At 51.0% G+C, this 25255-nt stretch overlaps 1 protein-coding gene across 2 annotated transcripts in view; it reads right to left on the bottom strand.

Annotated features, from left to right (window-relative positions):
• Positions 1–13111, bottom strand: part of IL17RD (interleukin 17 receptor D) — a 63079-nt gene extending 49968 nt beyond the window's left edge. Inside the window, exon 1 of one of the 2 annotated variants that reach the window (XM_036430788.2) lies at positions 12886–13111. In XM_036430788.2, coding sequence (XP_036286681.1) covers positions 12886–13011 — 126 coding nt within the window. In that variant the 5' untranslated portion in view covers positions 13012–13111. The remainder of the gene's footprint in view (positions 1–12885) is intronic. The other variant, XM_036430787.2, reaches the window with a different exon arrangement.
• Positions 13112–25255: the final 12144 nt, after the last annotated feature.

The raw sequence follows: 25255 nt of genomic DNA, 5'->3' as shown, positions 1-25255 counted from the left end.
GGCTTTGGGAAATCAAAGGCACTCCCACCAAAACCGAGGGGAGCAGAACCATGGAAACAAGAACTTTCTCTCCTGTGACCAGAACAAACCAGGCAAAGCAGAGGCACCGGGAGGGCACCCCTCCGAGGGGAGGCCCACCCCGGCCGGCCTGCCTTTGTGTCGGGCCTGCATTCCAGCACAGGGCCCGGCCCACTGGGCTGGGCGGCCGCATCCCCCGCCAGCATCCCGAGCGCTGCTTTCTGGCCTTTCACTGTCAGGGCGCAGAGGGGATGGGGACCCAGTGCCAGAAAAGAGAATGAAAAGCAAAGTGGAACCTCTGTGGTCCATTCTCTGGATGCTGAATGTCCCACTATTACCTCTCCGCATGACATTTCACGGCCAGCAGGGGAGGAGGCCCGGCCCTGAAAGCTGAACAAATGGCAGGCGCGCGGGCCCGCCCCGGCCCTCGCAGCCGCCGGGACTTATGAATAAAAGATGGGGGTTTTGTCTCCGCCGTTTCCCTGGTGCCCTCGGCCATAACAACGTGTCGCTTTTTTGATGTTTTAACTTACTTCGGAAAAATAATCAATATTAACTTTACGCGTCTGGGCCCCTGAGTCTGGGGGAGGGACAAACAAAAGAAAGAAAAGCCATGTGATTAGGTAGAAAGATAGTTAATTCCAGTTACACTAATGAAACTGTCTGCAAGGGAGTCTAATAAAGTAATTCAGGCACTACGCAATCACAGAACCAACTGGCTGGAGACTGACTCTGAGGACATGTTGTGAGTGAGGTGGCCTTTACTGGAAATAAAGTTTAATGTTTTCTTAGCACAAAGGAAAGAAATGGCTGGATTTTGGCGTGAGGGAGCACTGGGGCGTAAACCTGCCCCGGCCAAAGAGAGGTTTTAATGGGGACTCGTTCCCAGTCGCTGAGGGCAACATCGACCACTGTCTGCAACAGGCCCATGTGAAGAGCATAAGCCTTAAGCGTTCTTGAGACACAGAGGTCCTAAATTTGAGCGAGCAATGCTAATTTCAAACAGTTTTTAGAGAGAGATTACAGCACAGCACACACAACACCCTGCACCTTTTCTGGACCCTACATAAGCGGAAGCCTCATGTAAAGCATTGTGTTTGTTTTTTAAAGACAATGCAAGACTAAACTGGGTTAAATCATCAGAAAGGTCTCTGTGTGCAACTAACATTTCTTTTCTTTTCTTTTTCTTTTTTATTAAATTATTATCTGTGTACATATCTTACCATTCCCCCCCCTCCCATTCATACCCTCCCTCTCCAGAGTTTTGTGCCCATTGGTTGTACTTATATGCATGTATACAAGTCCTTTGGTTGATCTATTATCTCCCCCAGATCTCCCTCCCCTCCCCGCTGTAACTTGAAAGTCTGCTTATTGCTTTGCTGTCTCTATATCTTATCTTTTGGTTCATCAGTTTATAGTGCTCTTTATTATCCATAAATGAGTGAGGTCATGTGGTGTTTCTCTTTCATTGACTGGCTTATTTCACTCAGCATGATGTTCTCCAATTCCATCCAGGTTGCTGCAAATGATGAGAATTCCTTCTTTTTATGGCAGCATAGTATTCCATTCTGTAGATGTACCATAGTTTTTTTATCCAATCATCTGCTGACGGGCACCTAGGCTGTTTCCAAATTCTAGCTATTATAGATTGTGCTGCTATGAAACCAACATTTCTCACTGCCTTAACTGCACCTGTATTTTTTTTATCTATGGACACCTAAAATAGGACAACTCCCAGGATCACCTTTGGAAGGATCTAGCAAAATATTTAACTTGACCCTAATCATGAGGAAACAATGAGAAATCCAAATGGTGGGACTGTCTACACAAGTGACCTGGACTCTTCGGAATGGTCTGTTATAAAGGACCAAGCAAAAGGTGAAGGAACTCTTCTAGACTAAAGCAGACAGGCCACCTCAACGTACTGAGTGGCCTTGGCTGGGCGGCTTAGTTGGCTGAAGCACGGTCCCATACACCGCAAGGTCGTGGGTTCAACTCCTGGTCAGGGCACATCCCTAGGCTGAAGAATAGTTCCCCAGTCGAGGCATGTACAGGAGGCAACTGATCAATGTTTCTCTCTCACATCAATGTTCCTCTCTCTCTCTTCCTCTCAAAAAATCAAGAAAAAAACATATACTCAGATAAAGATTAAAAAAAAAAAAAAAAAGTAATCAGTGACTTGTCTGAATCCAGAATGTGATTCAACATGAAATCACGAAGGACAATACGACAACTGAGGTACATGTGATAAAATGTTAAGAACCGGTGACTCTAGGCCAGTTGGTCGGCAAACTGCGGCTCGTGAGCCGCATGCAGCTCGAGAGCCGCAGTTTGCCGCTCTGTTGATTAATGAGTTTGCCGACCACTGCTTTAGGCAAAGGGGAATTGGTGTTCATGTTGCTGTATTTTCAACTTTTCCATAGGCTTGAAAATTTTCAGAATACAAAATACAGGGGAGACAGTCCAATAAAGAGAAGTCCCAGGGACAGGTGGCTGGCTGGCTGGCTGGCTAAGGTCTGAGTGGGGACTGGGCAGCAACGTCATCTTGCTGTTTAGTTTCAGAAAGTGTATGCCCCAAAATATTACTAATATTTTTAATGGAAAACTACATAGTCTTAATTCAGAGTAGATCCAGGATAAATATAAGAACATTATAACATTCACTTCACTGGGCAGATAGACACACAGCAGACAGACATTTAAGACACTCATGTCTTACAGCTCTTTAAAAAGTCACAGGTCCCTTTGAAACCCACATTATGCCTTTGCCGAAAACTCTCCTGCAGTTTGTCATTCTTTCTCCTCTTATCAGAGTTCCAAGGAATATAAAAAACTTTTTAGATCAGCTCATTAAACCTCCCCTTCTGCCCAAACTCTCCCAGGGTTATCCAACCCCATCATTTACTTAATGAGATAAAAGAAAAACGATGACCCTGGTCTAGGCCAACTCAAAAAACTATCCCCTGAAAAGAAACTGTGCCCTTTAAGTAAAAGGGAGTTCCATAGATGGGAAACGTGTTCAAGCGCAAAGACACCGGACACAATTTCTGTCTCCCCAGGGCTTCCCAAAGGAGCAGGGCAGGAGGGAAGCAGCCTGAGGAGGGTGACGGTCACCTCCGGCGCAGGGGATGCTGGGAACGGCACCGGGGACCCGCCACTCCTGCCCCGCCTGGAAGCAGCCTCTGGGCGGCTCGACCAGATGTTACAATTTCTCTGCTTGATTTCAGTAAAACGGCATGACCTCTTTCTCAAATGAAAAAGGGCAATGCTATTTCTTTAAACCACAGGAGCTATCTTTAGTGAAGGCTTCTAAGGATTTCATTAATTCATAGCCAGCCAACCAGGACTTTTCCCACAGTCTCCCACAAAAAGCCCGGGAAGTCACTGATTGCTTGGCTGGATCTGAATATGAGTGGAGAGGTAAGATCAGAAATATCCAGTTCCTCCCACAGGGAGGCAAGGCATGGAAATCAAAGCCAGGCAAAAAGCTCATTACCCCAGCTGGCCGGCAAGCCCACAGCCCCGGAAAGGAGGCAGAGCATCCCTGATTCTGGAGGGACCCTCTCGCAGCCTCAGAAAAGGGACTGCATTCCCAAGAGGGGCCTGAAGTACAGTGAGGCAGGGGGTGCATGCCCTTTCGTCCCCATGGCTTCACCCAGGCCCAGCCAGGATGCTGAGCTGGTGCTTAGCATAAGGTGACCAGACGTCCTGTTTTTTAAGTCTGTCCCACCTCCCGAGGCGTTTTTAAAAAGTCCCGATTTTGGGGACTTTTTAAAACGCTGCGGGAGCCGAAAATGATTTGGCTCAGTGGATAGAGCGTCGGCCTGCAGACTGAAAGGTCCCAGGTTCGATTCCAGTCAAGGGCACGTACCTTGGTTGCCGGTGCGTCCCCAGTAGGGGGTGTGCAAGAGGCGGCTGATCGATGTTTCTAACTCTCTATCCCTCTCTCTTCCTCTCTGTAAAAAATCAATAAAATATATATATATTTTTTAATATATTTTATTGATTTTTTTTGCCCCCCTCCCTCCCTCCCATACATACCCTCTCTCCCCAGAGTTTTATGACCATTGGTTGTACTTATATGCATGTATACAAGTCCTTCGGTTGATGTATTATCTCCCCCAGATCTTCCTCCCCTCCCCTCTGTAATTTGACAGTCTGCCTGTTGCTTTTCTGTCTCTATATCTGTCTCTTGGTTCATCGATAAAATACATTTTTAAAAAAATAATAAAATAAATAAAACTCCGCGAGACACGGGACAAATTGTTCAAAATCGGTACTGTCCTGCCAAAAGCGGGGCGTCTGGTCACCTTAGCTTAGCAGTAACGTTTTACAGACTTTTCTCATCTGCAGGGCAGCAATCTGGACAGGCCAAATATCCTCTTCAAGCAACAGACAACTTGCAAAGGGCACTCCCTTCCACCGCTGGCCCCAATCACGCCTGTACCAGTCCCTGCAGCCCAACAGCAGTCGGTGTGGGGCACACCGGGCCCATAGTCGGTGGTGTGAATGGACAGGTAGGGCATATCGTTATGCTCTCCTCAGCCCCTGATGCAACAAAATGGCCAATGTTAACAGAACGTAAGGAGCTACAGCTTCAGAGGAAGTTTGTATTGTAACTGCTTGCCTCCCGTGTCACTTCCTCCCAGAAGCCACCCGAGATCCCCCGCCTGTTCAGCCTGCCCTCCTCAGCCCGTTTTAACTCCGCGCAGAGCACTCTGTCACTGGAGAACCAGAGAGGGAGGAGCTGCCAGGAGTCTGCCTCTGACCTTGAGAGGGAGGCCGCAGGAACAGGCGGGAAAGGCCCTGCCTCACGGAGCTGACCTTGCCATGGAGGGGACAGACGGACAGACAGGGGAGCACTGTGTGTCTCACGGGGACAAGGTCTCTGGAGGACAGAGGAGCAGGGGGCTGCTGTTTAAATCGGGCGGTGACGTCTGGGTGTTTTGCTATCCTTCTCAGGCCATCTCCCAGGGAAAGCGCAGGATGCTCGCTGAATGAAAGAACGGGCACTGCAGGTCACTCCGCGTGCCGGAGAAACTTTCCAAGCTGCACCTCACCGTGCCTAACAGGCCAGGCAGGCAAACTCAAGGGACCCCATTACCTAGTCCCAACCCCCACCGTCAGCTTTCCTGTCCCTTTGCCTTCCAGTGAGCCACCCTCCTCCAGCTTTGCCCACACCTCTCTTTCTGCCTAGACTGTCACCCCATGCCCAGGCAGTGTGGCTCAGTGGTTGAGCGTCAACCCATGAACCAGGAGGTCACAGTTGGATTCCAGGTCAGAGCAAGGGCCTGGGTTTCGGGCTTGATCTCCAGTAGGGGGTGTGCGGGAGGCGGCCCATCTATATTTCTCTCTCTCCCTCTCCCTCCCTCTCCCTGAAATAAAAACAGAAAACTAAAACAGTCACCCCTTCTCCTGGCTCCACTCACCACCAGGCCCTGCTCAACGTGCCCTCAGTAGGACCTGACCTCTTCAGCCATCCTGATCCCTTCCTCTAACTTTCCTCTAAACCAGCGGCCGGCAAACTGCAGCACGCCAGCCACATGCGGCTCCCGAGCCAGGGTTTGCTGCTCTGCTGACTAATGAGTTTGCTGACCACGGCTCTAAACCACCCACGGGCCTGATGGCACAGGCGAAATTCCCACGGGGAGGCCAAGTGACGGTGGAAAAGCCTCACAAAGAAAAGTGGGCCTCCACCAAAGCAGGGGAAACTGAGGCAAGGCAAGCAAGAAGGCAGAGTTTCTGGGAACCAACTGAGCAACAGACTGAAAAGCAAAGGTGGGCGCTAGGCTTGCCATCCCTGCAGAACCGCTCCACAATCCTCCAGAGTAGCTGCTCAGTCTCTCGCCTCCTCACTCCAAGTAAGTCTGTTTACTCTTTAGATACTGAGCAGTGACAATAAGTGCTGACCATGTGAGTGCCTGAGCCCCACCCAGAGCAAATGGGCCCCGCTGCAGAGGAAGATGGTCATCGGCTGTCACTCAGCGGGGCCCACAATGGAGGGCTGCGCCTGCATTTGGTCTGGATCGCACTGCATTTTCCTGGGATAAAAGGAGGGCCGTTTCAGGAGGGGAGAAACCAGAAATCACCTGGACAGAATAAACCACAGAGAAATTTCTAAACCATATGGCCTGTCTCAGGAAAATGGACCTCCTCATTCCAAGGAAACCCTCCCTCATCCCCATCCACCCTCCTCCTCCTGAGTAAAACTGTCCCTCCCAGAACAGAAGTCTGGGGCATAGCCAGCATATTTTTTAAAAGGGTTACCATTCAATGGGGGGAGGATCTACAAAACTGACAAAACAGAACACTTGGAAAGACTCCTAGTTTTCAAGAGAATAAAATACTTTCTAAACCTAAAGAGTTAGGTTTTTAAAGCCAACTCCCTTATGATTTCAAAAGGATTCATTTGAAGTATTCACTTAACGTGAGATGCAAATATCCATCTGAACACTTTAATACTATTAATTTCCCTTCACTTTTCAAAGTTGCTCTTCCCACTTTATAAGGCATTTCTGATAAGTTCAAGCAAACTTCCCTACAAAGTGTAATCTTTCATGAAAATCCTCGTGATTAATGTCTATTAGAGCAGTTTAGAGTGAAGAAGCATGCAATAAAACTACAATTTGTTCAACTCCCAACAATACTTGCCATTGACTGCCCTTTCAACTCAAGGTACCAGCCTTATGCAAATAAGACATTTACCATTAGGTTTGGCTATAAAACAAATGCTTTCTGAGAGTGCACAGTAGAGGTAGTTTTCATTTGCGCTATTAAATCAGACAATTTATAGGGCAACTTCCGTTTTAGAAGAGAATTACATGTGTGTTCACATCACATCTTTATTCTGTCATCCATCTACCGGTAGTGATTTGTTGAGGACAGCTGGTACCTATTAAGTCCCCCCTTTAAATGGTGTAGCCTTAATTAGCCACATCCACCTTCCCCCAACATTCCCAAACAAGGAACCAAAGAAAGGGGAAACTGGTTTATCATGGATACTTCGAACAATGTAATTGTAAATGTTAAAATAATAGTCTCCATTAGAAACGAACTAGTTACTCCTTTTTTTTAGGCCCCTTGATAAAAACAAGATACAGATGGAGTTCAAATTTCCAATCTTCGTTACTTAGGTAATTTTTTAATTGTTCAATTTTTCGTTTCCTGCCTGCTGTTATTAATTAAACCTTCTTTTAAGATGCTGCTTGGGAAAGGATGAGGGCCAGTCTCCCTGGAGATAGTCTCGGTATTATTTATGCTACAAACTTCCTACTCGGACTTCTGAGCACATGAGACCAAGCAGACGGAGTCTGCAAGCAGGGAGTAAGCCCAGCACGGCTGTCTGCGAGCAGACATCATGCTCTTCCCAGACATGGCAGTTTCCAACTCACACAATGGGAAATCCAGCTGATGAGATCGTTTTAACCTGCCATAGGCAGATACAACATACACTACTTTTGTGACAATTTAGGCTTCCCTTCTTAAAAAAAAAAAAAAGTACCCATTCATGCATTCAGGACTTCAAGTGTGAATTGCGTCAACAGGCTAAACTTTTTGAGCAAGGTAAGGCGCCACCTCAAGGATCCCCCCCCCCCCCTCAGATCTGTCTTCCTCTTAGAGACAGGCCCCCGCTTTCATCTGCGGTAAGACTATCTGTTTCAATGGGATGTGATCAACCCTGGGCTGGTGTCTTTTCAATCAGCCAGTGGCCCCGCGGGGTTTAGAGTGGCAGAAAGGAAGTGGCCTGTGGTTAAACAGAGGAAATACCAAGGCATTTTAATAGAGCAAATAAGTCTCTTTACTTCCCACCAGGAAGAGCTTCAAAGGCCCCGGCCCCGGAGGAGACAATGTGCTGCTGGGCCATCAGTTACCTCAACGTGTGGCAGCCCCATTCAGGAGGACGCAGCGGCCAAGACAAACACTGCCCAGGAGGGCATGGCCCCCGCCGGCGGGCAGAGGGGGCCCCGCAGCACCGGCACAGACAGCCCCCCGGGAGGCACGGAGACCCTCCGAGTGCAACATGGAAAAGATCTCAGCGGCCAGGCGAGGGTGGCAGGCGCTGCCCCTGCCCCGGCCCCGGCCAGAGAAGCTCCCACCTTAGGAATCAAGGGTGGGGGCCCACGCTCCCGGAAGCCTGAAAACCCATCCGTCAGAGGCAGGCGCGACAGGCAGTGAGGGGGAATGAAAGGACAATTAATTGCTGATGGGCTGGCCCCGGCGGCAGCAGCAGACATCTGCTGGGGCAGGGTATGTAAAAGTTTAGTGGCCAATGTGGGAAAAGAGGGTTTGAAATGTTAAACACACACACACACACACACACACACACACACACACACACCATATTTTAGGCCAAATGGAGCTTGAAAAATACTCAACTTAAAATAAAGACTTAAAAAGGCATTAGCAGTTTTTTCCTTTGTAGGGAAGCGTCTGTGAGGTTTGAGCTGCTGCTGAGAATACGATTTGGATCCTGCTCGCCTTTCCTGAGACTGTTTTCCAGACGAGCCCAGCTGTTCTGGGGAGAAACCCCGGTGGGAGTGTCAGGTCCCCTTCCCCCAGGCCAGAGGCGCCCACTCAGACTGGGGTGCCCTGCCCAGCTGGCTCCCCTCGTCCTCCCTCAGTCCACCTGACCCCCTTCACTGTCCAGGGCTCTGGCAAAGTCCACTCTCGCCTCTAAGCCCAGTGAAATGGTTTGGAATCAAACTGACTTTAAATGTTTGGAGCATGTGGCTTCTCTCCCCTTCCTCCGGATCCTGGGAGCCTGTCCCCTAAGGCAATGCCTCTCCCCCTTGAGGGAGCATCAGAGGAACTTGTTACAATGCGAGTTCCCGGGCCCCGCCTCACACCCACTCTTGTCCCCTTCTCCTTGAATCTGCATGTTAACCAGCTCCCAGGCAATCCTGGTGCTGGGAGCCTCTGGGCTCACGTGGAGAAATCTTGTTCGGAAGTGGCTGCCGTCGCATCCACCCAGCCGCCTCCCGAGTTAATAAGGAGCACAATGCCCCGGGGCTCGGGGTCGAGTGGGGAGAGGAGGGAGGGGTGGGGCAGGGGGGCTCCCACTTAACACTGCCCGGCAGGTCAGAAGAAGTATCATCCGAATGAAAACGTCTCTGAAAAACGTGTCCCACGCCACCGCGTCCCTTCTCACCAGGAACGCGGTAAGGGACACACGAGCATGCAGAACACGGACAACATGGCCAACAGGCAGGCCAGATGCGGGGCTGGGGGAGCCCCAGGCTGCAAGTGAATGAAAACGCATCCAATTCAGAATCAAATAAACACGCCCGGGCCCACAGCCAAGCAGAGTTCTTGGATCGGAGTTTATCGGGGACCTAAATTTTAACCAGCTGGGAACCTCTTCTTTTCCAAGTACCACCCCATTTCTTCCTACCTTTTGAGATGAAGGATTTGCCTTAAATGGGAAACTTGCACTTCACTGTAAAGACAATGCCAGCATTCTAGCTTCCCGGATTCCTGAAGCAGCGCAGGTTTTGGGGCTAGAAGTTGTGTTCCTGGCTAAGAGGCCAGAGAAGGCGTGGGAACCACCATTCAGGCAGGAAGGTAAGCTATGCTTCTCCTCCCCCACTGCAGGGGAAGCCACTGAAATAAAAACCTGCACAAGCAGACCCCTGATTGTCCGCTCCATAAACAGGCCCCTCAGACCCTCAGCAAGACAAAAGGGGAGGAAAAACCTCAGCTGGAGCCATTGACAGAAAGTTACCCAACACAAACAAGCCCATCTCCTTATCAAAAAGCACGATGCAAAACTTCCCTGCTACAAGCTTGCAAATTGGTACTTTTGGGGAAAGTGTCTTCACTACTCAAAGAGCAACTCTACCTGGCAAGGGCCCTACAAGATTTGTTTTTTTTTTTTTTTTTAAGTAGCGGAGGAAGTGTGCCCATAACTCATTTCTAAAACACTGAGCTGTGTTCGAGATGGTATCGGCCCTTAATTGCACCGCTAATAATGGGGAGGTTGTGAAATCTGACCACGTCACCCAGGCCGGCTCCTCTGAGGGCAGCCCTGAAGGGCGTGTTAGCAGAGCTGCCAAGGGAGGGCGAGCTGGCTGCAGCCACCTTACAAGTCCTGGGAAAATACACATTCCTGCAGGGCCAGAGTTCCTGGAACAAATGCTTCCTGGAGATCAAGAGGGCTATCCGCTGAGCTCCTCTCCAGCACCCAGGTCCGGCCCCTCCTCCAGGCTCTCTCCACCCCGCTGTCCCCTTCGAAGGTTCTGTGTGGCCTGGACCCGCCATGGGAAGCCCGCTCCTGTTTGCATCACCCACAGTCGACCCTTCGTCTTGTATGGTCACATAGCCCCAGCCACACTGTAAGCAACCTCATAACGGAGACCCACATCTGTTTATGGCCTGAACACCCACGACCCGGTAGGAGACTCAGACATGAGTCAAATTCTCAGGTCCCTGTACACCAGCACTTACTGGCCAGTCCTTGGGCACCAACTTCTGGAAGAACCTGGCTAGAGAGGTGGGAGCGGGGAAGGCTTCGAGCAGGAAGTGATGCTGGAGCTGAGAGGGAGGCTGAGGTGTAAAAGGAGGGAACACCAGCAGGAAGAGCATGTGCATGAGCCTGCTGTGCAGAGGACACTGGAGCCTGGTGCTCTGATCTCTCCCCTGCTTCTTAAAATCTATCACTGTGCACAGCACTTAGCAGGGTCTAACTGGCTTCAGCCAAGATGTCCGGGGCCCCAGGCTCTGAGGCCGCCCCATGAGGTTACGTGCCTGCCGGAAACTGGCCTGAAGATGCAGATGTGAACAAATAAATGCAGACGATGTAGTCTGGTGAGAAGGCAAGGCAGGGGGAGTGGCATTCTGGGAGGCCTTCTCAGGGGAGGCATCACCTGACCTGAGACTTAGGCCAAACAGGTTCTCAGAGAAGCAGGCATCCCAGGATGCCTTCGCAGCAAAAAGGGCACAGGAGCTAGGAAGCTGGGTGAGAGGGGCTGGGCAGCTAGCTGGATAGACAAGGCAGGCAGACAAGCTGGTGGCTCCATCACATGCACCCAAAGGCAAGTCCCAGAGGGAAGAGCCTAGACCCTGGAGATGGCCCAGAGGCCCCGTGCTCATTCATGAAGGGGATGAAGATGGCCCAAGGAAAGGACTGGTGGAGCCCCAAGGAGAAGTTGTGGTGGGAGAGGGCTCAGCACAAATGCAAGGCCCTGAGGAAAAGGCACCCCATTAATTCTGTGGGGGTGCAGGCTGAGGGGACGAGAACACATTCCCGCAGGAAGAGAGAACAAACCACCCAGGCTCTGCTCCCCACTGCATTGAAACTTCACACAAGCTTTGTGTCCTGACACACGAAGCCACTTGGGCCATGGCGGGAAAACAGGAACTTGGACTGGTTCGCCTATGCCGTCATACGAAATCCGGGCATAAAATGCCGGGGATGCTGTTACAGTTATTCCAGAGCCAACCTGTCAGTCCAGATCCAAAACACCGAGGAGGGTCAACATGAGATAGCTTTCAGGAAAACTTACACCTGAAAACCGAAGAAAACTTGGTATCTGTCTCTCTTTAAATAGAAACACAAGTGACGTTTTGGTAAAATGGGAGTAAAGAAACGCCATGTTTTACTCTAGCGGGAAGGAGGCTTTATATTTACCGCGGGGTTGTGGGATGGTGGGCCATGGCTGTCTGTCTCACAGACATCCCAGCTGCCTGGCTCACACCTGGTCTCCCATGCTGTGTTTCTCAGGATGTGGGGCAAGTGAGCCAGAGGCATCCACCCGTGGCCCTAAAGGGGGGGTCAGGGCTTAGACTCTGATGGTGCTGAGGGGCACTCCAGAACACGTGGGTCAACCCATCCCTCGGAGCAACAGCGCTGGGGAAAGTAGGAAATCCCCACTTCCTCCCACTTTCCTGGTGAAGACATTGAGGCTCATGGCTGCACAGGAGCAGAGCTGCCTGAGCACAAAGCCCAGCCCGTGTCCTCTACACAAGGCTGAAGGCTGTGAGCGCCCTGGCTTCCGCGGGAAGTTCTCCCGGAGCAGATGGATGCAGACAGTCTCCGGAACCCGAGCCTCACCCCGTGCCCGGCCGCCCAGTCAGCGCCGCTCGCCTGGGACGGGGCTCCAAGCGCTCGGCGCGCGCCTCCCCAGGGCCGTCCCGGACACCTGACCCAGATGACAAACCCCTGCCTCCCTTTGGCGATGAAGAAAAATATCCCCAGTTCAAGCTGGGGCGTGGAGTGGGGCTGGGAAGCATCCGCGAGACAATTCACAGAGGAAGGGGTGGATGGGGAACCCAGCGAGCCAGGAGTCGGGGTGGTGTGGACGTGGAGTGAGAGGGCGGGACTGGAAGGAACAAAGCGGGCGCGAGCGGGGGCGCATCCCTCCCCGGCGCCCCGGGTCCGCTCCGGGCGGTCCCGGGAGTCTGCGGAGCCCGGATGGACCAGCGATCGGGGGAAGACGCCCGCTCCCGCCCAGGATAGCGCCCTACGTCCCGACAGCTCGGAGGGTCCCAGCTCCGGGGAGCACTACCCTGAGGCGTCGGAGGTCCCGGACCAGGAACAAAAGATGGGGGTCACCCTTCTCCCACCCGCCGCCGCCGGGCGCCCCACTCGCCCGCCTCCGGGCGCGGGACCCGAGCCCGTGGCCGCGTCTCATTAGCAACACAAAGCGGGGGGTCTGCGGACTCTCTCATCGGAGCTGGGGCTGGCGGACGCGAGCCCCGAGAGGGAGGGAGGTATGTCTGGAGCCGCGGGGGGACCCCAGCCCGGCAGCGGATCCCGCAGAAAGCAAGCAAGTCCGCGCCAACTCCGCCGCCCGCCCCGCGAGCACCTGCGCGCACCGCGCCCGCCGCGCCTTCGGGGACCGCGAGGAAGCCGCTCGCTCTGCTCCTTACCCTCCAGCCACAGGTGTCCGCGCCCCGCGCTCTGCCGGGGCCGCCCGCCGCCACGGCCAGCTGCGAGCCGTTCAGACAGGCGTTGACAGTGAAGAAGACGGAGCAGAGCTGCAGCCACGGGGCCATGGCCGTGCGCTCGTCCACCCGGGCCGTGGTCTGAGCCCCGCACGACCGCTGCGAGTCAGCCCGGAGTGGGCGGTGGCGCCGGCGGCAGCGGCGGCGGCGGAGTGGGCCGTCCCACAGAGCATGCGCCGCCGGCCTGTGCTCCGCCCCTTCCCCCTAGGCCCCGCCCCCAGCCTGAGCTCCCGGGCCCTAGCCCCGCCCCTCCAGCCTGGCCCTCCTTCTTGGCCCCGCCCCTCCCTCTAAGCCACGCCCCTATTGTCACGCTCCAGATAACCTCGGGGAACTTGGCAGCTGCAGTATCTACCCCCTCACCTGAGGTCTTTTTTTTTTTTTTTTTTTTTTTTTTTTTAAGCAAAGGATTTATGCAAGTGATGTCTGCTCCCTTCAAAAACTCGGGAAAATGCAAAGAATATAATAACAGTTTTAATAATAATTTAATAAGCACCTACTCTTTGCCAGGCCTCTTCTTGAATCCTTCCAATCACACAGGGAATTGTGGTTTTATTGTTATCTCAGTTTTCCACGCAGGAAAGTTAAGGTAATGTGATGGTTACAGAAATCCTGGCTGGGACCTCGGACAAGTGTCTCCTTCTCTCCACGTTTCTGTTCTCAGCCCCTGTAGACTGGAATGAAGATAACAGTAAGTACCCTAGGCTGGGGAGGATTCTATTGGTTACCACACGCAGGTGTCTTCAAACTACGGCCCGCGGGCCACATGCGGCCCGCAGAGGAGTCTGATCCGGCCCGCCAGATTTTTTGGGCAGTGAACGCAGCCGAGGTGTTACAGTAGGAATTAGTAGTTCATATAGTCCGGCCCTCCAGCTCTCTGAGGGACCGTGATCTGGCCCCCACTTTAAAAAGTTTGAGGACGCCTGCCACACAGCAAGCACTCAATAAATGCTACAATCTCTCATTAACTGACTTGCATATGGCCACACAGCTGGTACCTGAGACTCAAATTCAGGTCTGACGAAACCAATGCTCTTGTCAAACGTACACCCTTGTGAACTGGACAATAGTATCTCTGTTTGGAACAGGAAGCTCAGAGGCGAGGAGGAGCTAAGATCACACAACTTCTCACCACAGTCTTCCTCCCTGCTTTGTTTTGTATATTTGCACTTGAATCCAACCACCATGCTCTTCTTCATTGCTCCCTCCTTTGTCTGGGCCAACCCCACCCCCTCTCTCTGCTTCTCCTCCACTAGAGCTCCTCACAAAATCCTCCCTAGCCCCCATAGCAGGGGAAGTCAGAGGTTTTTACCGTGAATGTCAGGGGCTGACAGGAGGCCAGGACCACATGGGTGTTGGTGAAACACTAAAGAAATCATGAGGCTGCGGTCTCCTTAGGCTCCTGAACCTATGACATTGCAGCCTTAGATATGCTCCATAATTTATTATCCAATCTCCTTCCGAGTGACTTCTTTTATAATCAGTGATTCAAAGATATCCTCACACATTTATCTTGACTCAACTGTTTCCTAAAGATACACTCCTAGAATCAGAACTGCTAGATGATGCTCATTTAAAGTTGCCAAACTGCTCCATCGCTCATGGCCATGTTAATCGGCTTTTCTGACCAGGCATTTAAGGGGCATTTGCATTTCTTCCTTTGTACTGGAGTTCAACTCCAGTAAAAAAGAACGGGTTCTTGGAGCTCAGGATAGAGGGAGGACTTGAGGGCATTGGGGAAAAGAAAGTGTTTCTCCCTGGTTTTTACTCACGTCACCATATGGTTGAGTGTCAGGGATGCCCCAGCAAAGTTCCTGCTCCCTTTCTAACCTCCACACCCTCCATCGTATTTCCCTCCACCACAGCTCACTGCCCAGGCTGGCGACTGACAGCTCTGAAAACAGGCTGCAGAGCTGAGACAGCGCCCGCTTTTCTAAAGGCGTGCAGAGGACACAGCGTGTCCACTCTGAGTCACGGTCAGAAGGACGTACCTCAGGCCAGGGACTGAAAGGCCCTCCCTCCCTAGGGAGGCCACAGACATTCCTGTGGGGTGGGGGGGTGGAAGATCCACACACACCAAAGGGTCAAATTTGGTTAGGAAATAAAGATAAATTGGCATTAGGCAACATTCTCCCCATTCTGGTTTTCTCTTGATCCTATTCCTCTCATCCCCTTTATCTATCCTAACGCTTTGTTACGGGCAGCATTTTTGTTGTTGTTAAGCCTCACCTGAGAATATTTTTTCCATTGATATTTAGGGAGAGTGGAAAAGAGAGGGAAAGACAGAGACATGCCCTTGACTGGAACCGAACCCCGGACCCTTTGGTCTGCAGGCTGACACTCTATCCACTGAGCCAAACTGACTAGACCTCTTAGGAGCAAAAATAGAATATTGGAGACTAGTTATGGTTATGGGAAATATTTTTTTAAATATATTTTCATTAATTTCAGAGAGAAAGGGAGAGGGAAAGAGAGAGAGAGAGATAGAAACATCGATGAGAGAGAATCATTGATTGGCTGCCTCCTATGTGCCCCCTACTGGGAATCAAGCCCACAACCTGGGCATGTGTCTTTGCCCAGAATCGAACCCGGGACCCTTCAGTCTGCAGGCTGATGCTCTATTCATTGAGCCAAACCGGCTAGGGCTGGTTATGGGACATAATTAATCATGCTCTGTTAACCACAATTGCCTTTTTGGATAAAGAAAGGACATTTTAAACTGGCTGGGGGTTGTATGCCCCTGAGACCTGGGAGTCAACCTTGGACCTGGGAGTCAACCTTGGAATGCAGTCCATTCTCATTTCAAGAATTGCCTATTATCATAGAAAGATTGATTGACAACCTTGTTGCCCAAACAATGGAGTCCCACACCAGCCTCCTACTTCCCCATGCCTGTAATCCCTACTTCCCCATGTAATCCTTTTCCTACCCTATACCAGCAGTCCTCAGATTACCTTGGACTCAACAGATGTCATTTCATGGTTACATTGCAATCTCCCATTTATTTATTAAAAAAAAAAAAAAAGTTCCATCATTTCAACATGTACATATGTGCTTTATGTTTTTTATTATTTATTTACCACAAGTAAAGGTCAGGAATTGTTATCTTTTTCTTAAATTGTTTTTACTATTTCACTTCATTACTGCTGTGTATGTGCTCCATGTGACGTAGGTGCTTATGTAGGTGAGTTCTGACTTAGGGTGAAAATCGCATTATGTTGTGCTGTAGGAACAGATTTCCGATGTAACCCGAGGATCTACTGCATAAGCAACAGGCTTATGGGGGGCTTCAGAACAGATTTGCGGATGACCTGGTGTTCTCTCATACTGCCAGCAGTATTAGAATGAATCTATATATATAAAAGCCTAAGCAACCGTCCAACTGTCCAACCGGTAGCTATGACACACAATGACCAGCAGGGGCAGATGCTCAGTGCAGGAGCTGCCGAGCTGCGGTGACTTGGCAGCCGCAGTTCTCAGATGATACACCCAGAACCAGAGAGGAGGGAACCTCATTCCAGGGTACATCACCGGAGAACCACCCTCTCGCAATCTGGGATCCCTCAGGGGATGTCGGAGAGCCAGTTTCAGCCCAATCCCTCAGGCCAGGCCAAGGGACCCCACTGATACCCAGGGCACCGGGACTCTCGTGTTAATATATGATTCAACCCTGTCTCTGCTTAATTGGCTCAAGTAGGGACAGGCAGCATGGACCCATTGATTGTCCGGTTACACCTATTTGTGAGGCTACAAGAAGTAAACCTCTTTACTGGGAGCCGAGATAAAATGAAGGGCCAGTTCCCTCCCCATCCCACCCCAGCTTTTATGGACCACATCTTCCTCCAGGCAATAGCTCAGCTGTGTGGTTGACCAGAGAATGAAGTACTCCCCAAGTACAACACATGGTCTACCCACCAAGGCCAGGATTGCTTGTGGCCCAGACACAACCGCATTCATCCCCCAGACCCAGCCCTGTCTGAGTCACCTCTCTGCCTCCAGCGCCTGGCACGCGTCAGAAGGCAAGAAACTGTTGCTGCCTCCATTCCCATTTGGAATGAAGCTGGGAATTAAACAGATTAAATTACTTTAAAATAAACTGTTGACAAAATGCAAATATACTTCTTGAATGCACCTGGAACCTAACCAGATAAGAAAAATACTTAAGCCCTGCTGGCATGGTTCGGTGGTTGAGCGTCAATCTATGAACCATAAAGTCAGAGTTCAAATCCCAGTCAGGGCATATGCCGGGTTGTGGGCTCCATACCCCCAGTGCGGAGTGTGCAAGAGGCAGCTGATCAATGATTCTCATCATTGTCTTTCTCTCCCACTCCCTCCCTTTCTGAAATCAATAAAAGAAAAACACTTAATAGAATGCTTGGATTTTGTTAGTATCCTGAATTATTTTTAGCCAACTAAAGACCATTTTTATAAATAGGGGTTAGAAGCAGTGGGCCGAAATTCTCATCTATTTTCGGTGTTGTGGTCAAGTCGTGTTTTATGTTCTAATCAAGACATTAAAGGTAATGATTCCACCCCCACCACCCCCACTCCCCCCTCCAGTCTCCCACCAGGCGATGCTTTATTCGGAAAACTGGCACCCTCCTGAGAGCCCAGCCTCTGCCCTAGTCCGTCCCCAAGGCTGCCTGGATGCCAGGCTCCAAGGGATAGTTTTCATCATCTCTTCTTCACAGCTAGGAAGTGAGACTGTCAGGGAGGAGACCCTAGACTCAAATGACTCTCTCTTTACCCCCACCCCCCACCCCCTTCTTTGCATTGTGTGCCAGCCCCGCATCCTTCCCAAAACGGCCTTGGAGCCACCGGCCACCCAAGAGGCCCAGGCTAGGGACGGCGGGAATACCCGGGGCGGATGACCCAACCCTGAACCTCGAAATCCTCAGACGCGGACTTGGTGCCAGGGCAAGGGCTCCGCATCCACGGCCACTTAACGAAACCCCCGTCTCCATGGTAACCGCAAGGGGGCGCTCCCGGTCCAGATCTCAGACACCCTAACACTCCCAGACAGCACGAGAAGAGAGCACATCTTTCCAGGGCAGCGATTTTCAACCTTTTTCATCTCATGGCACACATAAACGAATTACTAAAATCCAATGGCACACCAAAACATATATAGTATTGTTTGTGTCGATCTGACATAAAAAGTGGGTATAATTTTGATTCACGCTGGAAGGCTACTGTTTTGTTAGCTGTTGTCATTTTCTTTCACATTCTAAATTCTTTATTGTTTAAGGTATTATGTCTGTCTCTTCCCTCCTCCCCCCCCTCCCCCCCAGCTGTTATCATTTTTGAGTTTGACAATCCAAGGGAAAAGAGGTCAGTGCCCCTGACTAGTCAGGTATTGCATCTTTTTTTTTTTTTAATATATTTTATTGATTTTTCACAGAGAGAAAGAGAGAGGGATAGAGAGTTAGAAACATCGATGACGAGAGAGAATCATCAATCAGCTGCCTCTTGCACACCCCCTATTGGGGATGTGCCCAAAACCAAGGTATATGCCCTTGACCGGAATTGAACCTGGGACTCTTCAGTCCTCAAACCGATGCTCTATCCCTTGAGCCAAACCGGTTTCGGCAGGTATTGCATCTTTTAAAATTCTTGAGGGAAACCCCTCAGCACAGGTGCAAATACTCTCTTTTACCCCAAAACTGGTGCTGTTTCAGAGAAGTAGAGTCCAGGAGGTGGTAAGAAAACCAGGTCAAATACAGGCTTCACTAACCATGTGGCTTTGAGCAGTTCACTTAACCTCTCTAGATGTCTGATTCCTCAGCAGCAGCAGGAATGATGAGAATGCAGACCTGTGTATTTTTGTGAAGCTGAAATAAAGGAATGGCTGTGTGAATGTCACTGTTGCAGGGAGGTGGGCCAGGAGTTGAGGCAGTCTGACCCAAGGGCAGCTGGGACCCAGACAGTAGCTGAGGGAAATGGCCACCTCTCTCCCTTTCAGAAGCTATACTCTGGTTTGGAGTTACACTAGACTGGAAGGCTTTGGACCATAACATGTGTTTTTTGTGTTTTTTTTAAAATATATTTTATTGATTTTTTACAGAGAGGAAGGGAGATAGTTAGAAACATCGATGAGAGAGAAACATTGATCAGCTGCCTCCTGCACCCCCCTCCCCACACACACACACACTGGGGATGTGCCCGCAACCAAGGTACATGCCCTTGACCGGAATTGAACCTGGGACCTTTCAGTCCACAGGCCGACGCTCTATCCACTGAGCCAAACCGGTTTCGGCGAAACGGATTTTTTTTAATGTAAATGCTCTGCACACTTTTTTTCCACAAATAAAATTTGGGTTGAGAATCATGGGTTTAGGGACTTCAGCTAATTAAAGCTTACTGCTTTCCCCAGGAAGGGCCTATCGTCATCCAGGCTAACTGAGCTCAGGAGGGTCTGCAAGGCCTTTCCTGAGGCCCATGTCCCTTGAGATACAAGGGTCATGACTCTGGGCTGTGTCACTTTTTATCTTCCACTTACTCTCAGGACCAGCACAGTTCTGGGCACATAGTGGGAACTTAACAAGTACGGAGGGGGTGGTTGGATGGATGGATGGATGAGGAGATGGGTGGATGGGTGAGTGGATATGGATGAATGATGATAAATGAATGGATGGGTGGATAGATGAATGGGTGATTTATGGGAAAGAGGGTAGATGGATGATCGATGGGTGGGTAGGTAGATGGATGGGTGTGTGGATGGTTCGATGGTGGATAAATGGGTAAATGGATGTATGGATGGATGAATTGATGAATGATGGGTGGGTGGGTGTGTGGTGTGGATGGATGGGTGGATGGATGGATGGATGGATGGATGGATGGATGGATGAGTAGGTGGATGAATGGATGGGTGGATGGATGGATGGGTGGATGGATGGATGGGTGGATGGATGGGATGGGTGGGTGAATGGGTGGATGTGTGGGTGAATGGGTGGATGGGTGGGTGGGTGGATGGGTGGATGGGTGGATGGGTGGATGGATGGATGGATGGATGGATGAATGGGTGAATGGGTGGGTGGATGGATGGGTGAATGGGTGGATAGGTGAATGGGTGAGTAGATGGGTGGATGGGATAGATGGATGGATGGATGAAATGGATGGGATGGATGAGATGGATGGGATGGATGGGATGGATGGGTGGATGGATGGGTGGAATGGATGGGATGGATGGATGGATGGATGGAATGGATGGGATGGATGGATGGATGGGTGGATGGGTGGATGGGTGAATGGGTGGGTGAATGGATGGGTGGGTGGGTGAGTGAAAATATCCTAGAACTCGTACTGCCAATGATAACTGCCGAAGTGAAGAGCATTCAGTGGAAGGGAAAGGGCACGTGACTCAGAGTGGGCAGAACCTGGTTCATGTCCACACTCGCTGACAGAGTGGAGAACTTGGGGAATCCCCTCCCAAGGGAGCAGCTGTGCTCCTCTCCTGAGGGGAACACGCAGGCACACGCAGCAACCTGAGAGGGGTCTGTGCTGAACCCGCTGAGCTGCTCCACTCCCGTGGCGCCCCCATCAGCCGGGCAGCCCACCCCGTGCCGCGGGGGCCTGGGGGCCGGCCGTGGGGGCCACAGCGGCCCTCCCCGTGAAGGGCGGTCACACCATCGGGACAGGGGGGCCCGAACCTCACAGTCCGTGGACATGGTCGCCCCGGGGCTGTGTGGAAGGGCCACAGGCTCCCCGCTGCCCCCAAGGCCATGTGCGAGCACACGGGAGAGGGGCGGCTCTGCTCACCCCCCCTGCCCCCTGCCCCCCTTCCTCCGGCCGCCCCACACCACGGGGCACACCTCCTCCCCTTGGCCTGATTCCTGGGTGCCCATGGCCCCCACCCCACCGGACCCTGCGGCAGGTGTAGGGGGCTGAGGTGGGCAGTGAGTGGCCTGTGCCCCAGAAAGAGGTGTCCAGGCCCCGCAGCCGGTGAGAGGCCTCCCTTGGGAACAGTAGCACCAAAGGCAGGTGTCCCGTGGGCCCGGTGAGGTCCCAGCAAGGCTGAGGCTCAGGGAGGAGGCTGCAGGGGTGGAGCCGGGGCGGGGGAGCGGGCTAAGGGGACAGGTCTGCTTTGCTAGAGAGGAGTTCTGGTGGAGACCGCCACACATCGGTGTGAATTGGTGGCCTGTGACTACTGAATGCTCACTTAACAACCAAGGGCTTCCTGTGTAACTGGGGCTCTGGTGCCAATGGGACTGTTTACTTCCCTTCCCGTTTGGCTGCAAGGGACACTGTCCCACCCTGTCCCCTCCCGGCCTCTCTCCCTCTCTCTGGCCAGGACCCTGCAGAGCTCAAGGGAGCGAGCCAGGCGCCCGCTCCCACCCAGCACCGGCTCTCTCTGGGGATGGCGGGGACCGAGGGGATGGAGGGATGGAGGGGATGGAGGGATGGAGGGGATGGAGGGGATGGAGGGGATGGAGGGGATGGAGGGATGGAGGGGATGGAGGGGATGGAGGGGATGGAGGGGATGGAGGGATGGAGGGGATGGAGGAGATGGAGGGGGTGGAGGGGGTGGAGGGGATGGAGGGGATGGAGGGGGTGGAGGGGGTGGAGGGGATGGAGGGGATGGAGGGGATGGAGGGATGGAGGGGTGGAGGGGATGGAGGGGGTGGAGGGGATGGAGGGGATGGAGGGATGGAGGGGATGGAGGGATGGAGGGGGTGGAGGGGATGGAGGGATGGAGGGATGGAGGGATGGAGGGGATGGAAGGGATGGAGGGGAAGGAGGGGATGGAGGGATGGAGGGGATGGAGGGGATGGAGAGGACCACGGTGAAGGAGGATGATGGTGTGGAGGTGATGCCTGTGATGCCGGTGATGCTGGTTGTGGTGATGGTGATGGCGGTGATGGTGGCGATGGCGGTGATGGTGGCAATGGCGGTGATGGAGTGATGGCGGTGCGGGACCGCGGGGACACACAGGATCTGGACCATAACATGTTTATCATTCATTCATTCATTCATTCAACAAATACTCACAGAGTGTCTGAACCATATCAGGTATTCTGACAAGAGCTAGACACCAGTGTGAACAACACAGACACTATCTCTGACAACTCACTGTCCCAGCTGTCACAGAACCTACAAGCAAACATTCCATGGGGACACAGGCATTACTCTGGTAGCTACAGGACCAGGAGATAACTACAAGTAGATGGTTGTCTCTAAAGAAGTGACACCTGAGCTGAGGTTCCAAGTATAAGAGCCACTGGGCAAAAGGGAGGGGAGCAGAGAGAGGAAGAGTGCTCTGGACAGAGGGAACAGCGTATGCAAAGGTCCTGGGACAGTAAGGAACATGGCATCTTCAAAGACGCAAAGAGGCCAGTGTGATTGGAGAGGAGAGAGGTGTGGAGGAATGGTGTAAGGTGAGCTGGGGAGACCTGCAGGAGGAGGCAGGCAGGCCTTTCTACCCTAGTTTGAATCTAAACCTACATGACACTGGCAGCTTCTGAGGGTTTAAAGGGCAATAATGACAGGGTTGTATTTTGAAAAGGTCCCATTTCCCAAGTGCCAAGCTTGTAGTCACATTTTATACATACTTAACTAATTAATGAATAACCTGGATTGTTGACGAGATTCTTGGATTTAATGTCTTGAATGTAAAAAAAAAAAAAAAAAAAAATTAAAAAGCCTGGTTTGGCTCAGTGGATAGAGCATTGGCTTGAGGATTGAAGGGTCCCAGGTTCAATTCCAGTCAAGGGCACATGCCTGGGTTGTGGGCTCAATCCTTAGTTTTTACCAGTACTTCATGCCATAACATTTAGTTGCTATGACTTAGGGTCATCTTAACTATGACAGCTTCTCAGGCTTCCCTTGTATTTAATGGCCTTAACAATTTTGAGTAGTGCTGGTTAGATATTTTGTAGGATGCCCCTCTATTAAAATCTGTCTGATGTTTTCTCATGATTAGACTGGATATTATTTTTCATATTAATTAAAAGTTATATATGTACAAAGTTTTTTTATAAATATCTTTTTATTGATTTCAGAGAGAAAGGGAAGGAGGGAGGGAAGAAAGCAGGGAGGGAGGAAGGGAGAGAGAGAGAGAGAGAGAGAGAGAGAGAGAGAGAGAGAGAGAGAGAGAGAGAGAGAGAAGAGAGAGAGAGAGAGAGAGAAGTAGAAACATCAATGATAAGAGAGAACCACCAATCCTCTTCCTGCTGCATGCCCTACACTGGGAATCAAGCCTGCAACCCAGGCAAGTGCCCTGACCGGGAATTGAACCATGATTCCTGGTTCATAGGCGGACGCTCAACCACTAAGCCACGCCAGCCGGGCTATGTACAAACTTTTAAAGTCTTATTAGCACTAACAGACGTATAAAATAAAACAGGAGTCATCTGACCTGTCCCTTCTGACTCTCACTGCCCACAGCACCCTCCTTCAGCTCTCTGAGCTCTTTGCTCGGCATTCGCTGCCAAATTCCTGAATGGCATTCTGGTCTTGCCTTTCTTGAATGGCCAGTTCAGACACTGGCTCCTAACTTCCTGTTCTTTATGACACATGAGAATTGTGCCTCCTTACATTCCCTTCCTCTATCCACCCACTAAGATTTATGTTGGATGTCTTCCCTAGCCCTTCCCGAATCGCTCTGACCTGCCCAGACCACATCAGTGGGCCAATGTGGGATCAGGCAGGCAGGTGGGGGGAAAGAGAGCCAGAGGTATTTGTGCTCCGGGCTGCGTCCCTGTCAGGTTGCTGTGGGAGGCTGAGCCCTGACTCCGCTCGCTGCCAGGCAGCCTATCCATTTAGCTCTCTCTCTCCAGTTTCTGACGGCTGCTCCCCACTTGCCTCCTCAGGTAGGGGTCAGGGAGTAATCGAACCCCCATACTGGGACTTCTCCTTCTCTTATAGTTTCTTTCCCCTCTCAAATAGTAGGGGGATTATTATTATTATTTTTTTAAATTACCAGTTTATTTACAATGTTATTTTGTATTGGTGTCAGCTCCCGAAGTTTCTTTTCACCCGGCCCACAAACTTCCTTACGAAATTCTCCTAAAATTTCACCCCATTTGAGAGCTGTTTTTTGTTGGGAGCTTGACGAAGATACAGTATTAGGATTTTAGTTAAATCAATAGTCCGTATTTATATTATCACAGCCATGTAAAACATTATTCACCCATAAGGCAAACAGTATTGGGTGATAGTGTTTCCTTTCTTGTTATAACGTGTGTGTGAGTGTGTGTGTGTGCATGCACGTGTAGCGTGTAGTATTTACCTGTTTTAAAAGTGTTTGTTTGCCGAAACCGGTTTGGCTCAGTGGATAGAGCGTTGGTCTGTGGACTGAAGGGTCCCGGGTTCAATTCTGGTCGGGGGCATGTACATTGGTTGAGGGCACATCCCCAGTGGGGGGTGTGCAGGAGGCAGCTGGTCGAGGTTTCTCTCTCATCGATGTTTCTAGCTCTCTATCCCTCTCCCTTCCTCTCTGTAAAAAATCAATAATTTTTTTTTCTAAGTTTGTTTTGTTTCATGTAACCCCCTTGTTAACTCTTCCCACACACCTTTCCCCAGGTCAGGGGCATTCACTGTCCTCTCAGTTCCTGCTATTTTGGGAGAATTCTCCCTGGAGTCCACATGCTCCCGCCCCAGTCAGGCCCGTGTTCTCCAGCTGTCATTCCCTTTCCTTCTCTCTTGTGTTGGAATCCTATTTCCTGGATCTTATGTATTTTTCTGGGTTTTCTCACTCGTTTTGGTGAGGCATATCCCTCTTTAGCTTCTTTTTTTTTTTAAATATATTTTATTGATTTTGTACAGAGAGGAAGGGAGAGAGAGAGTTAGAAACATCGATGAGAGAGAGTCATCAATCAGCTGCCTCTTGGACACCCCCCACTGGGGATATGCCCGCAACCAAGGTACATGCCCTTGACCGGAATCGAACCCGGGACCCCTCAGTCCCCAATGGACCGCTCTATCCATTGAGCCAAACCAGTCTCGGCCCTCTTTAGCTTCTTGAGAAAGGCATGCGAGGTAAATTTTGTGAGACCCTGCATGTCTAAAAAGTATCTTTATTGAAGATCACAGTTGATTAATAATTTGACTGGGTATTGAATTTTATGTTGAAAGCAAATTTCCACTGGAATGTTGAAGGCACTGTTGCTCTCCCTTCAGCTCCTGAGGTTGTGGTTTATGAGCCTGAAAGCCTTTTTATTCCTGGTCCTTTGAAAGCCTTTCTTCTCTCTCTCTCTCTCTCTCCCTCTCTCTCTCTCTCTCTCTCTCTCTCTCTCTCTCTCTCTCTCTCTCTCTCTCTCTCTCCTTTAAAGTTGCACTCTTTAGACTACTGTACTGAAGT

This window comes from Pipistrellus kuhlii, unplaced genomic scaffold, assembly GCF_014108245.1.
Source record: "Pipistrellus kuhlii isolate mPipKuh1 unplaced genomic scaffold, mPipKuh1.p scaffold_m20_p_11, whole genome shotgun sequence".
Lineage (NCBI taxonomy): Eukaryota > Metazoa > Chordata > Mammalia > Chiroptera > Vespertilionidae > Pipistrellus > Pipistrellus kuhlii.
This window is presented reverse-complemented; position numbering and strand designations above follow the sequence as displayed.